This window comes from Carcharodon carcharias, chromosome 6 (genome assembly GCF_017639515.1).
Source record: "Carcharodon carcharias isolate sCarCar2 chromosome 6, sCarCar2.pri, whole genome shotgun sequence".
In the NCBI taxonomy this organism is placed as follows: Eukaryota; Metazoa; Chordata; class Chondrichthyes; order Lamniformes; family Lamnidae; genus Carcharodon; species Carcharodon carcharias.
In genome coordinates this window covers 72,975,557-72,989,975 of record NC_054472.1, presented here as the reverse complement: position 1 = coordinate 72,989,975, position 14,419 = coordinate 72,975,557, and the positions used below count along the sequence as shown (strand labels likewise).

The following is a 14,419-nucleotide window of genomic DNA, read 5'->3' as shown; positions in this document are numbered from 1 at the left end:
TTAAACTGAATGCTGAAGAAGGTGAGGTAATGTCCGAGCTATCCAAACAAACCCACCACATTCAGACCAGCTCTTACCTGACGTGATCAATGCATTTTGGGTTTCACACTCCTCGTCTTTCAAAATCTGACTTCAGTGGAGGAAGTTGGTGATTTAAATGCTCCCGCCCCGACTCCAGTCCTGCCCCCACAAAAATAGGAAGTGCCTGGGGTGGGGCCGGTGGGGCACACTTAGAACTTCCAGCCATTTCCACTATTTTTGCCATGACAGAGGCTCTGGACCTTTGCTTTTTCTTTTTGATATTATTGATTATAAAGTGGCAACTTCAGTTGAAATACCCTGCCATTTTTTATAATAAATATAAGCATGGGATATTTCCCTAAATACAATTAAATCACACTTTTAAATGACACGTACTACAAACAAGTTCTTACTGAATCAAGTCTTGGCCTGTTCCCGTTGTTATAGTCATCCCCCTGGATGTAATTCTGATATACAATTTAGTTTTAGTCTGAAATAAAGACAAACAGAAAATGCTGGTAAAATTCAGCAAGTCTGACAGCATCTGTGGAGAGCAAAACAGAGTTAATGTTTCGAGTCCATATGACTCCTCTTTAGAACTAAAGAGAAATAGAAAGTGATGGAATTTATACTTTTTGAGGTGGAGAGTTGGAGCAGGTAATGCAGGAAAGAAGGTCAGCAATAGGTGGGGGCTAAGGAGAAATTGACGAAAATGTCATGGACTCAAGACAAAGGGAGTGTTAATGGTAGTGATAAGGGCTGAAGAAGGTGCTGATGGTGGCATAAAGGTAAGAAAGCAGAATGTGATAATAGCAGAACAAGAGTCAGCACTCTGAAAGAACAACATAGAACAAGTGACAGATGGCCCTTTATTTTAGTCTGTCCTTTCTCAGAGTTCTGTTGTGTTTAATCTTGTAATTTCTGCCAGCCATCTATGTAATTAAGGAAACTGCAAGTTAATCATGTTTGCTTTTGTTTTATTGCAGCATATAAGGAGAAAATGAAGGAGCTTTCTATGCTGTCTCTGATATGTTCCTGCTTCTATTCTGAACCACATGCTGCCACGTTCTATAACTATGATGGTGAGTCTTTCTTCATGACTGGAAATCTCTGTTCAATCAATATAACAGGAATCAGTTACTCGTAACAAATATAAAGAGATGACAGAACCAATTACAGTAACGGATGGATTTTATTTTTCTGACAGTCGTTCAGATGGAGCCATTTTGACTTCCCTAAAGTTATTGTTGTTCTGCTAATTAACTTGCCCTCAAGAAGTAACCATTCGGTAAAGATAACCACACTCCTTTAAAAAAAAACTTTCTCTTTTCAGTATAATAATGTGATAAAGCCAGGAAAATGTTACTGTGTAGGGCAAGGATGAGCATTAAACTCAACCAAACTGTGTAAAAATAACTTGGGCTTATTAGGATAAAGTAGGGCCAGGGTTTTCCCAGTGGGGGGGCGGGGCCTGCTCGCTGACACATGGTGAGGTCAGGCGGAACTCCCGACATCACAGCACCCCATTTAAATTTTCAGGTAGGTGGGGGCTCAACAAAATCAGCTGTGCACCCGCCAACCTGTCAATGGCCAAGAGTCATTTAAGTAATTAATGGACCTGCCCATCCAATCTTAAGGTTGGCGGGCAGGCCACGAGCCCCGGCGGGCAATAGAAAAAACATGAAACCTCATCCACGGGCGGGATGAGGTTTCATGTAGGTTTTTAAAAATTTAATTAAAGTGTTTTTAAAAGTTACGGACACGTCCCAACTCATGTGACAGTGTCACATGAGGGGACATGTCAGGGAATTTTTTTTCTGATTTTAATATTTTTTAACGCACAGCCAATCTCCCTGAGGCAGCACTTTGCCTCAGGGAGATGAGTGCACTCTTTTGTGCGCATGTATGAAAGAGTGCGCTCTCGGTCGAGAGAATGGCCCCCCCCCCCCCCCCACCCGCACAGGGAGCGCGTAGCACTTCCGTGTGGATGTCTCACTGGGAGGGCCTTAATCGGCCTACCCATGTAAAATGACGGACCGATTGGAGGCACGCCTCCGCCTGCCCGCTCTTCAATTCTGCCCTAAGATATAAACTGACGTTTCATTCAATTCATGTGGTGACATTTTGGGCACTATTCATTCTGGTTATGCACAGAATCATATTAGGGCTGTTTTCAATTAATGCAATGATTCAATGCAAAATAGTTATTGTAAAATGCATGTGTTTACATTATATTAAATATTCTTCAGACATGCAAGTTAAACAAATCAACAAGCGTGCCTCGGGTCAGTCCTTTGAGGTGATCTTGAAGCCACCTTCTCCAGAAGCAGCACCAGCACTGGATCGCCCCCTCTCTCCTCCAAAGAAGAAGGATCTCTCTTTGGATGAGATCCAGAAGAAGCTTGAGGCTGCTGAAGACAGGAGGAAGGTAAAAATAATGCTTTGGGTCATACCAAACATAATTCCACTTGCAAAAAAAAAATGAAGGGCTCCCTTGATGACTGCATGTGGCCATACAAATTGGAGTTCAATCCCTGGTCTGTGTGAAGTTAGTTCGCCTCAGCCAGCTGGCAATGAGAATGTTACAATTGCCTACTATGCATATATGGATGTCAGGTAAGGACAGAATGTGCTCGACCTATCATGATTCCCTTTATTGGAAGTTCACCAATCCTCACTGTACAGATTCCAACATGGTTATTTGAGGGAGGTACGGGACAACCATTGGAATCCTGAAACAGTCTCTTAATTGAGGTAGTGCCTTCAGGAGAACAAGGTGGGGTGAGGGGATAGGGGAGAGAATTTAAGAAAAGTGATATTTTGTGTTAACTCAAATTTATGATATTACTTAATAGTATACCTTGCTTACTGATATTGTGGCTATTGCCAACAAACTCATTTTTCTATAAAGTCTACAGAACTGATTAAAAGCTCATGATTCAGGTACTGAAAGATGGGTTGATATGTTTTGTGTATAAAAGCAGGTCTGTACCAATCGCAAACCTTTCAGTATATTTCTGCCATCTGATTAGAGTGCTTTCTGGTTGTCATTTAAATCTTCATTAAAATGTTTATATTCAATTTCTTTTGGTGCTTGAGGCTGCTAAGTCAAATGCAACTTCAACGGAACCAAGGGAAAAGGCCTGAGTGTCAGTAAAATGAGTTCTCAACCAATCTGAGCCTGCCTTTAGTCTTGCCCATAATCTACTTATGAATAATTCAGGTCCATTCATCATTGCATGATGTCTATGATCATAGTGAATTTAGGAACAAAAATGCCAATTCCCATTATGCAAGAACATTTAACACCAGATTTGGGAATAATATTGTATATTATAATTCCAGATTAATGTTTTGACTGAGAGCTATGTTATTGGGCCATACATCAAACATAATTAAAAAAAATGAAACCAAACTCAGAAATTAAAGTTTGTTGCTGAAGGCCCAATGCAATAATGATAATAACTGAGAGTCTGTGCTACACATTAATGACTGTAGTTGCTTATAATTTGTTTTAATGGCAGAGGCAGTTTTATTATATTCCCAAGGAGCGGTGGTCAAACATTCAATATTTGTAGTAGTTAATGTCAGCTCACGGTTAACTAAAATCATAAACCAAGATTTAAACAAAAAATCAAAATGGCAACAACTTTGATGCAATCCACCAAGGGCAGCACAATCCTACTGAAGCCAATATTCCATTTACTTTTCGTAGTGACACTGTAGAACGGACCTCATTATTTCAAACTCCATGGAGTGTACAATCAGGCAAGGTGAGAAAACAGGCATCCGACTCGAGCTCTCCCTGGTCCCATTGGGTTGATTAGGCTTAAACTACCCTTTAGGTGTCTGAATGAAGCAGCTCAATTTGTACCAATTAATGCCAAATTGGGTATGGTTTATGATGTGTATTTGTGTTTCTAATGTTGCTATCAAAGCTAATTTCACTTTGGAGACTTTGCTCGTAAGAAAAATGTGTAAGGTCGTTTTTATTCATCTATGCGCCTGAATAATGAGTTTTGGAAGTCTGCTCGATAATGGGGGCTTTGACGACAATTCCAATCTTGTTCTTCCCTCATCCTTTAGGATCTTGTTTCCAGCAGTCAGGACCATCCTCCCTATCCCAAGGAAGATGAGACCAACTGATATCCTGACACCTTTGCCAATCTATATGTTTGTTATGGATTTCTTTAATGCAAAACATAAACACTTTTTATGTGCAGTATACTACCCCTCACTATACCGTGACTTTGGTTCTGTTCTTCTCACCCTGAATCCCATGTCATGTACAATTTAATTTATTTTTGGTCAGCCATTTGTCTGAAATATGTTTAATTCTATCAACTTTCAAAAAGGTTTCTAAAACAAGCTCCTGAGAAATTCACATAGGCAGCGTTTTCACTTGCTTGATTTGTATCTCTCAAAAAGTAACAATGTACCTGAAAGTCAGATGGGGTGAATAATACACTGGTAGAACATTGCAGCTTCATTACCTTATTAGGTTAGATTCACAATGTTTTCATTCCAATTTGGCACATTAGCTAACTACATATTTAATGACTGCCTTTGACATAATTAGCCTTCATGAATACTTGAAAATAGATTCGACCCTTGTTGGTAATGTGACACTGCATTTATTATGTAAATGACGATGAGAAATTGGTGGCTTCTCACACAGTGCCATACTTTGTCAGCGGACTTTAAAGAACAAGTTTCAATGTTTGAAGACTAGCAAAGGGATACAGTACCTCATGCTATAACATGTTTGATTAAAGCACTGCTCATTGTAACATGTTGTTAATAAGCATACAGTGATCCCTCAGTGTGACACATTTGCTAATAAGGATTCTATACCCCCTATATCACACTGTTTATAATAATACTGTTCCCCCCCCCCCCCTCCCCCCACCATTGACCTGGTAATTCTACTTTGCATAATACTACTGTTCTTACAAAATCTATAACTTACCATGAGGAATACCACAGGAGATCAACTATTACATAAGCATAGAAAGCCAGAACACTGGTATTTTGATTGACAAACCATCAATTTAGCAGCATTACTACTTGTATCAAATGCCCCAAGCACCATGTAAATACAGATTAGATGGAAAATAAAGTTCCCTCTATTCAATTCTGCTTAGTCAAGTACTTCCAAGTCATGGATAGCATGAGTTGATTATAGAATAAAAAGAATGTACCCCCAGTCCATGATTTTCCTACCAGGACCAATGAAGACCAATGAAGTAAAAACTGGCCTATAATTCCCCAATTTATCCCTGATTTCTTTTTTGAAGGGGGTATCATATTTAATGGTAAAAGCAAAATATATAAATTCCGTCACATTTCTACTTCCCTTTAGCTCTGAAGAAGGGTCATATGGACTCGAAACATTAACTCTGTTTCTCTATCCACAGATGCTGTCAGACCTGCTGAGGTTTTCCAACATTTTTTGTTTTTATTTCATACTTAATGGTGTTTATGCTGTTTTCCTGGGGTCTCCCTACTTCATCCAGATGAAGTTGAGAATCCATGAGGAAATTCACCTGCAGCATTTATTAACTATTTTTGCTACTCCCCTCACTCTCCATTACAAACTTCCCACTTTATTTTTAACAGTCCTAACTTTATTTTGTCTATCCTTTTATTGTTAATATTCCTGCAGAGAACAGTGTCATTGTCCTCTAGGTTCTTTTTTATATGGTCTTCCTTTTTACAGTTTCCTATATACTTTATATCTCCTTCCATTTTATTACCTGATGATCATCTTATTCACCAGCTCCTTCACCACATATTCAACAGCCCTTTCACCACATTCCTTTTCATTTCTTGTTCGCATATTCTTGATTTTCATTCTTTCCAGTTGTGATTTTAGATATCTCTCATTGCTGCTCAGTTTACCAATTTCCCTACTATCTAATCTAGGGAAGGTTCTTTTTAATTGCCCTACAATTAGTGTTTTACAGATCAAGTCTTTGACTTTTTCTATTCTCACAAAGAACCTAATTATATTGTAATCACTGCTTCCTAAGGGATGAAATGGTGCATTTTGCTTTTAGAAAATTCTCATCATTGCTGCTTTCATAAACTGATGAAAAAAGATTTTTGCCAAACACCTTTATTTAATGATGAGCATGTAATTATGGATGAAGTTGAATCCATTTATTGGAGATGGATTTGCCAGCTTATGGATTTCAGTTTTCACTTTAAGAGAACAGTTGTTCCATTGAGACGACTTATGCTTGCTGCATTTATACTAATGAATGTGGCTTCACTTCTATGATAGTGTCCTGCACTAACTAATAACACTTGTTTTGTACTGAAATCATTTTCTAATCTGTACACTGTTGTTTCTGCAATTTATAATCAGAAAACTTAATAAGTCACTCAGTGAATCACAGCACACAGAAGATGGTGCGATCATTTTAAAAGAAAAATAGAAGTGAATCCTATACTTTATAGCACCTTGCAGTATTGTTTCAATGATGTGTACACATACGCACATAGTTAAACAGAGTTGCCATATTTTCTGTTGTCTGCAGTCCCAGGAGGCCCAGGTTCTTAAGCAGCTTGCAGAAAAGAGAGAGCACGAGCGAGAGGTCTTGCAAAAGGCTATGGAAGAGAATAATAATTTCAGCAGGACTGCAGAGGAAAAACTGATCATTAAGATGGAACTGAACAAGGAAAACCGCGAGGCTCATTTAGCTGCTCTTATGGAACGTCTCCGCGAGAGGGTAAATATTGAGCAGAGATTTGTTTAACACAATCTACAGCTATACTTTCCCTCATGTTCAACTTCATTGCCTAGGTGGGAATGTAGTAGAGTATATTGACCACCTGTTGTCAACCTAATCTGGTTCCCATCCCTTTGTGATGAATCCACTCTTCCACATTACAACCCAGCTAATGAAGTTGAAAATTATCTGTCTCTATCACATACTCTGCCTGCTAGTAATTTTGCTCATATCTAAATTCAAATACTTCACAACAATTTTAAAAAGCTTCACAAGCTCTGAACAACAGTACATTCTTTTTTTATTATTAGCACTGATGGCATGTGTTCATAAATTTCAGGAGATTATTCATCCCACGTCATGTCCTCGTACGATGTTGCTCCACATTCGTTTTTACTCAACAATTTACATGCCTTTCAAATCAGAGACACTCTACAGAAAAGTGAAAGAAACAGAGCAGGTATAGACATTATGGAAGGTGATCACAGTCATGACTGAATAGGCAAATTTTGACAAGAATTTAAAGGTGGGGTAGGAGGCGATGAGATAGATTGATTTGAAAACAGAGTGCAGGGCCGTAAGGGCTGAAGGCTTTCCCATCAGTGGTAAAGCAGGGTAGAAGAAAGGATGGTGGAAGGACAGAGGCAGAAGTAAGCAAGGTGTTTCCTAGAATATAGGGCTGAAGAAGATTACCCGGGAATAGGCTTTCTTTTTCTAAACTGTCTGTTTATTGGCGGATTTTTGTGGTGCTAAAGAGAGGGAACAAAGGGCTTGGTCCAGATTTTGCAGTCAGTGGTGAAACATGGACCTGTGCCACTGACCTCAAAAAAACTGCCACAATGATTTGGTGATCTCTGTAGCGTGATTTTTTCCCCTTTCCTGATGGCAGCTTATAATTGGCACCGAGTCAAGGGAATTCAGCAGCAGTGATGTCAGCAAAGAGGTAGGCAACCAATCATATTAAAGTATACTTGCAGACAACTAACCAGGCACTTAAAGTCCTTCACTTTTAATATTCAGACAGCCAAATAACAGATTGATTAGATTAATATAGAAGCTGAAATAAAGATAAACAATTTTTAAAATGGAAAAAAAATTAAACTGTAATCTTTTTAATCATAATAGAGGAATTTGACATTCCACAAGTATGACATTAGCTTTTCAGGGCTGGTGAAGGTGTTTATCAGTAATTGTGAAATTAGGATCACTGACTGCACCTTCTGGATTTCCTTGTTATTCTGTGCACACCCAGTCTCCAGAAGTTACTTCAGTGAAGTAATGAAGGCAAACACTGACCGTTTTGCATCATTACTGAAATGTATAGGCCCTTGTATTATACCACTGCGATTCAGCCCCATCACATGGCATCAGAATCTTTCACCGAGAGAATCACCATTCACCATTACCGCCAATTGTGCTGTAAGGAAATTGGTAGATGTGGCCAAGCTGTTCACACAATTTAGCAGCCCAAAACCCGGATCAGGAAATACTGCTACCATATAAGTGGTAGTAAGAACAGTCCTAGTAGTGGCTACCACATTGAGGAGGCCATTATTGGAAATCTTTATCACATACTCCTGGAGACTTGTTCAGATGGTGAATTTTGGTTGCGGCTCTCAGGAGCTGCACTGAAAAGATCACCTGTCATTTACAGTGCATTGTGGGGAAATAAAAATTTTAGAATGGAGAGATGAATTCCCAATGGTAAACCTTCTCTTGTATCTACGAAAATGGTTGTTTTCAATGCAGTAGTGTCCATTCCACTCTGTTTATAGATTTTTCCATAAAGAAATTCATTACCACAGACAAGAAACTTATATCTACAAGGATCAAGATCTTATCAGTTGTTAAAGTGACCACAGCAGAATCTTCGGGGTAATTTTAACCTAAATCGCCAGGCAATTTTACACCTTTCCTAATATTGCACTCCAGTGAAGTCAGTGAAGAGTAAAATTAGCCTGGGTGTAAATTCAGCATTGCATCCGATCCAGTCACCTCCCCATTGGGCAGGATAGTTTAAACTTGGCCCTTTTGTATCATGCTACTTTCAGTGACCTGCAATGCATAGCCATTTCACAGTGCATCACTAAGTTAATAAGGCAGTAGATATTCTATTCAGGTTGACATTACAATTTATATCCTTCCCTATGAAAAGCAACAACAAATGAACGGTGAACTTACAGAAAGTAACAGAAGGCCCAGATGACAACTTTCCTTGAATGCCACCTATAGAAAGGTATTTTCCTATTAATATGCAGCTATTGTAGGAATCCCACCACCCAATCCTGAATGTGATGCAGGAAGCTGGCATGATGCTTTTGTACAATTAACTGTATCAACATTGATGAGCATGACCATAGTTTTAGGTTGATTGATTGGATACCCACTGCAGCCAGTGACACCTCTCCAGCATTCAACCTTCACAGCAAAGATTAGGTACAACAAAGATTGTAGATCCATCAGAAGTGTTATGGAGGACATGTTGAAATCCAATTTCCCTAAACCATTTAAGGGTGAGTTTTTACTTCGTGTTTTTGCAGCAGAAAGGCTAAGGTAACTGACTTCAAAGGCACATGTTCCTTATCTATTCTAATTAAATCATGGCTGTGAAATCATGTAAAGGGCTTTTGTTTTAACTCTATGATTGTACCTTAGATTAGAATTTGAAAATTTCAGTGCCTTATGCAAAGTGGAAAGTCCCATCATCAGATCCATGTACAGACCAAGAATGGTCAAGACCAATGGAGTAACCCCTTCTACCTACTTCTTTGCTAATTGATGCTGTTAATCTCTTACTTCTATTTGGTACTTTCTCAGTGACTGAAAGGGGTGCTGGGACTCCTGAAGGACACACTTCCAGTTGTGTCTTTCTTGTGCTTTGCAAAAGTAGCAAGACCCTAGCCTAAAGTTCCTTGTGTGCTGGCATCAGGTAAGGTACAGCAATGTCAGTATCTAGAGAAGTGGAAACATTCGCAACCATTCCTTGCAGCTCACTGCTGGTGGCCATAGATTCATTTGTGCTAATGTTTGGCTAGAGAACACACCACAAATAGTTCCAATTAAGTCTTTAAAGCTCAATTCTATGGGCCTATTAAGGGTGTCTCACAGTCAATCATTGGAAGTAATGGCAGCTATCATACTAGAAACCATAATTGCCCTTAGGATCTCATTCTGATATTTTATGGACTGTGACATTCTGCAGGATGTCTGCAGGCACTGGCAAGCTTCCAGCATAGGGCCAGATTTTTGCTACCGAGGTAGCTCGAGTCAGGAAATTTCCCAACTCGGCAGACTCACCTTGGTTTAAAAGGCCTAACTTTTGCTTTGAGGGGATGGGACCAGGATAGAAATGGGTCCTCCAACCTCAGAAACAGATCAGAGGTGGCCAATAAGGTGGGCAAATGCCAAGGTGGGCTGGTTCACAGGCCTCCCTTGGTTTTCTGGGGCTCCATCCCATTTATTTTAGAAACTTTAGGCCTACTATCCCTCACTCTTCATACCCCTTCACTCCCCATGGAACCTCATACTTTCCATGCCAACTCATGCTGCCCAGCCACCCCCTATGCCACCTCCATAACCACTTGCTGAGTCTCCACCATGGGCAGACCTCAGGAGCCACATAGAGATGAAAAAAAATAAACTTCTAGCAACCTAACACAGCTTTCACTCAAACAAAGTTGTTAGTGGGAAAAAAAACCTCATTCATGAAACCCATTCAAAGCTTTTAAATTTCCTCGTGGTTAATCTCTCATAAAAACAAATATCTATTCAGACCCCACATCAAAGGCAGCTATTCCTTGAATAGCTGCTTTAAACTGTCAATCAAACTGCGAACTCAGAACCCCCTGCTAAGATAATTGTTGCTTTTGAAACTCAGCCAATCATTCATGGTGACATAATAATAGCCTTTGGTAAATGTCAACAAAAACCACTATTGAAACTGCATGAAGAGATGGTCATTTCTTTTCTAACCTACACCAGATGATCTGTCAATCAAAGCAGTCCAGCAGAGGATTTTTTTAAACACTGACTTGACTGCTTGATCCTAGTTTTTATAATGTTTAGAGTGGAGGATTTTTTTAAAATTCAGATCATGACATTTGAAATAGACTTTACCCACCCTTCACCCTACTCCCATCAATTCAGGACTCCTGCACTATCGGTTAAGGCCCTTGCAACAGCCAATGTGGGGCCTGTTTGAACTTGACACTAAGTTCAAATGGCCCTTGTGAGTTCGGGTTTCCCTCGTATGTGAATCATGCCTTACCCCCTTCCCCCTACCGGCAAAAGTCAGATCTGTTACGTTGTGAATCTCTGGAATTTTCTACCCCAGTGAACTATAAAGGTTGAGCCATTGAATATATTCAAGGCTGAGATAAACATTTTTTTTTTAACCAAAAACCTGCACCTGTCTAATCTGCCTGTGTCCGGGTTGTAGGAAGTAAGCAGGAAAGTGGAGCTGAGGCCAAGATCATATCAGCTATGATCATATGGAATGGTGGAGCAGGCTCGAGGCGCTGAATAGTGTACTGCCTTATAGTTTTAATGTCTGCTATCACTCAAGCTGCTTGACTGGGGTTTGTCAGTTTACAGCCCACCACTAGGTGGAGCATGAAACAATAGTAAGCCACTGCTCAGAAAGAATGGAGAACTGAATATAAAACTGATTCTATTGCTTGTCTTCATGGTTGAGGCAGGGCTATGTCATTTTATGGTTTTGTTTTAAAAAAAAACTTGTGATTATACCATCATTCTTCTGTAAAGTATTTTTATTTTTGCTCCAGCCCATCTGTGACCAAGCCAATCCTCCTTCAATATTAGCTGGAGTGACAGACATGAGTTTAATAATGAGTGGGGCCTATTTTACCGTCACCATGCTGTCCGAGAGGCAGACATGGAGGTAGAAAGGATGCACAGTAATTGGCAACTGGATTTGTCCCGAGGTGCATCTCTTCCCTCTCCACACCCTGGAATATAACACAAAAAAATGAGGTGTTCACAGAGATGAAATGAGACAAAATTCTTCAAAAGATGATCCCATTCAAATGCCCATTCCAATGAGATGCCAAATAAACACAAACACTTTAGTGAGAGAGGCAAACGTTAGCTGCCTGAAATAGGCACAAACCTTGTGGCATGTCCATGCCAGCAGCTGTTGCGAGCATCTGGAGACCCAAACTGAGAATTGTGGGTGGCAGAAGAATTCCTGGCTGCAGCTTATTGGCTCTGGGAGATAGGAATTTAGCCAAATCCCACACTGAGAATGCTGACAGGCTGGGTTTGGTAGGGGGACGGGAAGGGGGAGGGGGTGATTGTTCCATGGGAAGGGCCTCTTATGGGCATGCAGTGAGCTGGGGTTTTTTTGTAGACCCAGGAGAAGCAGTCCAGCTCTTCCTGAATGTACAAAAATAAAAACTGCAAGGTTTCTGGGCTGTTCTCTGAGCAAACCCCAGTGGTCCACCTAAGGACAGCTGCTGAGGCTGCTCAACAGCCTAATGACAGGTACAAATGAGCAGAGTAGGCACTGCACAAGTTTCACTCTCTAATACCTTAAAATCATTAAACCAATGTGCATCCCTGGTCTGCATATTTAAGCAGCCTCCTTGCTTGAGGGGACAGAATGCTAAAAATGGCAACAGGCAGGATTCTGGTATCAATGGGCAGCCAAGATGCCCCACTTCCCACCCACCCTATTTTCAGGCGAGAAACAAGTAGCTTACTACTAAAAAATTGTCCTCACCACCATCTCCAATTTTAAAAAAGCCGAGAGAAACCTACTTGCGCTAACGAGTTTCCTTAGAAGCAATATTGACTTTGGCCAATAGTGCAAAATGGGCAATATTGAATCAGCCGCACATTATAATCTCTCCTGACAGTGGAAATGAAAATCAAGAGATGGATAAAAGGCAGTACATTTGATATCACCCGTTTTACACTATTGTCCATAATCAATCTTGCCTCCCTTCTGAGATAAGTAATCATGGTGTTAAGAACAAAACCCATCAAAGCCTCTATCACAAGGCCACCTACAGGCGTGATGCATATCGCAGTTAACTCAGAGCCACTTCTATATTGAGGTGTCTTTAGGACAAGGCTCACATCAGAGTTGGCAATGCATTTGAAAATGGAATGCTATGCCCCACCTATTATTTATATTATTAATATTTAATAGATATATAAACAGGCAATATTAGCAATCCTAATGACAAAATAATTAATTAAGCATTCTTTGCTTCTGGCTATTTCTTTTTATCTGATATTTACTTTTTGCCTTGTTTTTCTCTGTAATTACTTCACTTGGACCTGGGGTGCAATTTGCCTCATGATGAGGGCAGCAGAGGGTGATGTAATGTCTGCTGCTATGTGTCATTCATCAGGTGATGATCATGTTGCACCATTGTCACTAATACTTACTAGTGACATAGTGTACTGCTGTGAGACTACATGAGCGTTACACTTAGTAAACATGTCCCATTATCCTCACAGGAGAGGCATGCCACAGAGGTCCGCAGGAACAAGGAACTTCGGGAGGAGATCTCCGGCTGAGAGCTGATGTCTGATGCGTTTCATCATCCTGAACAAAGCCTTCCGCCCGTATATTCTGGATAGTGATACATTAGTATGGGTGTCATAAGACATGGTTTAAGAAAAATCAATAAGTCAATTAATATAATCAAAATTTTAGTTTAAAAAAAATACACAAAAGAAAGTGAACCAATCAATTTGCAAGATGATTTGCTTGATGTGGAAACACAACTTGGGTCTTGTTTTGTAAATACCAACTTTTTTGTTAACAATGAATCTGGCGTGATACAAGCTGTTACATATCTTACTGCGTCCTGCAACAGGTTTTTTATGTTGTCTCCTTTCACTGATTTAACTTTGCTCTATCTGTTCTTTGGAAGCTCTATACTCATCAGTTTATAGAGAGAACCTAAGGAATATCAAGGTCAGATAGTCAATGGTGCTAGTGATTTCTGCGTACACATCAACCCAGAACTGTCATGTTCTGTATCCCACAACACACGCTGGCCTTGACCCTTCACACTCAAGCAACTTGGTCTGTTTTTTATTTGTTCAAATCCCGTTGATCTGTGAGCAGGGCGTTGTACTGGTCTTTTTGAGGGGGGGGGGGATTGTGCCAAGTAAGGTCATTAAGAGCACCCAAGACCCTACAAATTGGTTCCAGCTGTTAAAGTTATTACCTAAGAAGGTTGCTGCCTGCTTATTCTAATCTTCATTTGTGGTATTTTCATGTATGTCATTGTGAGCAAGCTGTGATAATAAAGAATGGAGTTCTGTGAACTGTAAAATGTACAGCCTGTTCATTGCTTTATTCTCCTCTGAACACTGTTGTTTTCATACCACAATGACAAACTTGTGATCACTGTAAAAGAATCTGGTTTGTTCAAAGTGCATCAGCAAAGCATTTCCCGATGGTTCAGCTGGCAGACTGTGGTACCAGGACATTAGGAACAGATGTCAGCTATTCAGCCCTTGGCTGCTCCACCATTCAACCAGAGCATGGTTGATATGTACCACAACTCGATTTACCTGCCTTTGCTCCACATCTCATGAAGAATAACTGCTTGGACAAAGGCACCAAACAGCTACCATATTCAAAGGGGATGTGATTTCTGAATTTTGAAAAATTCATGGGATGT

At 40.1% G+C, this 14,419-nt stretch overlaps 1 protein-coding gene across 2 annotated transcripts in view; it reads left to right on the top strand.

The window, feature by feature from the left end:
- stmn2b (stathmin 2b) overlaps positions 1 to 14,060 on the top strand; it is a 54,820-nt gene extending 40,760 nt beyond the window's left edge. For both annotated transcript variants that reach the window (XM_041189892.1, XM_041189894.1), the window contains exons 2-5: positions 1,008 to 1,103; positions 2,271 to 2,449; positions 6,564 to 6,755; positions 13,242 to 14,060. In XM_041189892.1, the coding sequence (XP_041045826.1) occupies positions 1,008 to 1,103; positions 2,271 to 2,449; positions 6,564 to 6,755; positions 13,242 to 13,301 (527 nt within the window). In that variant the 3' untranslated portion in view covers positions 13,302 to 14,060. The remainder of the gene's footprint in view (positions 1 to 1,007; positions 1,104 to 2,270; positions 2,450 to 6,563; positions 6,756 to 13,241) is intronic.
- Positions 14,061 to 14,419: the final 359 nt, after the last annotated feature.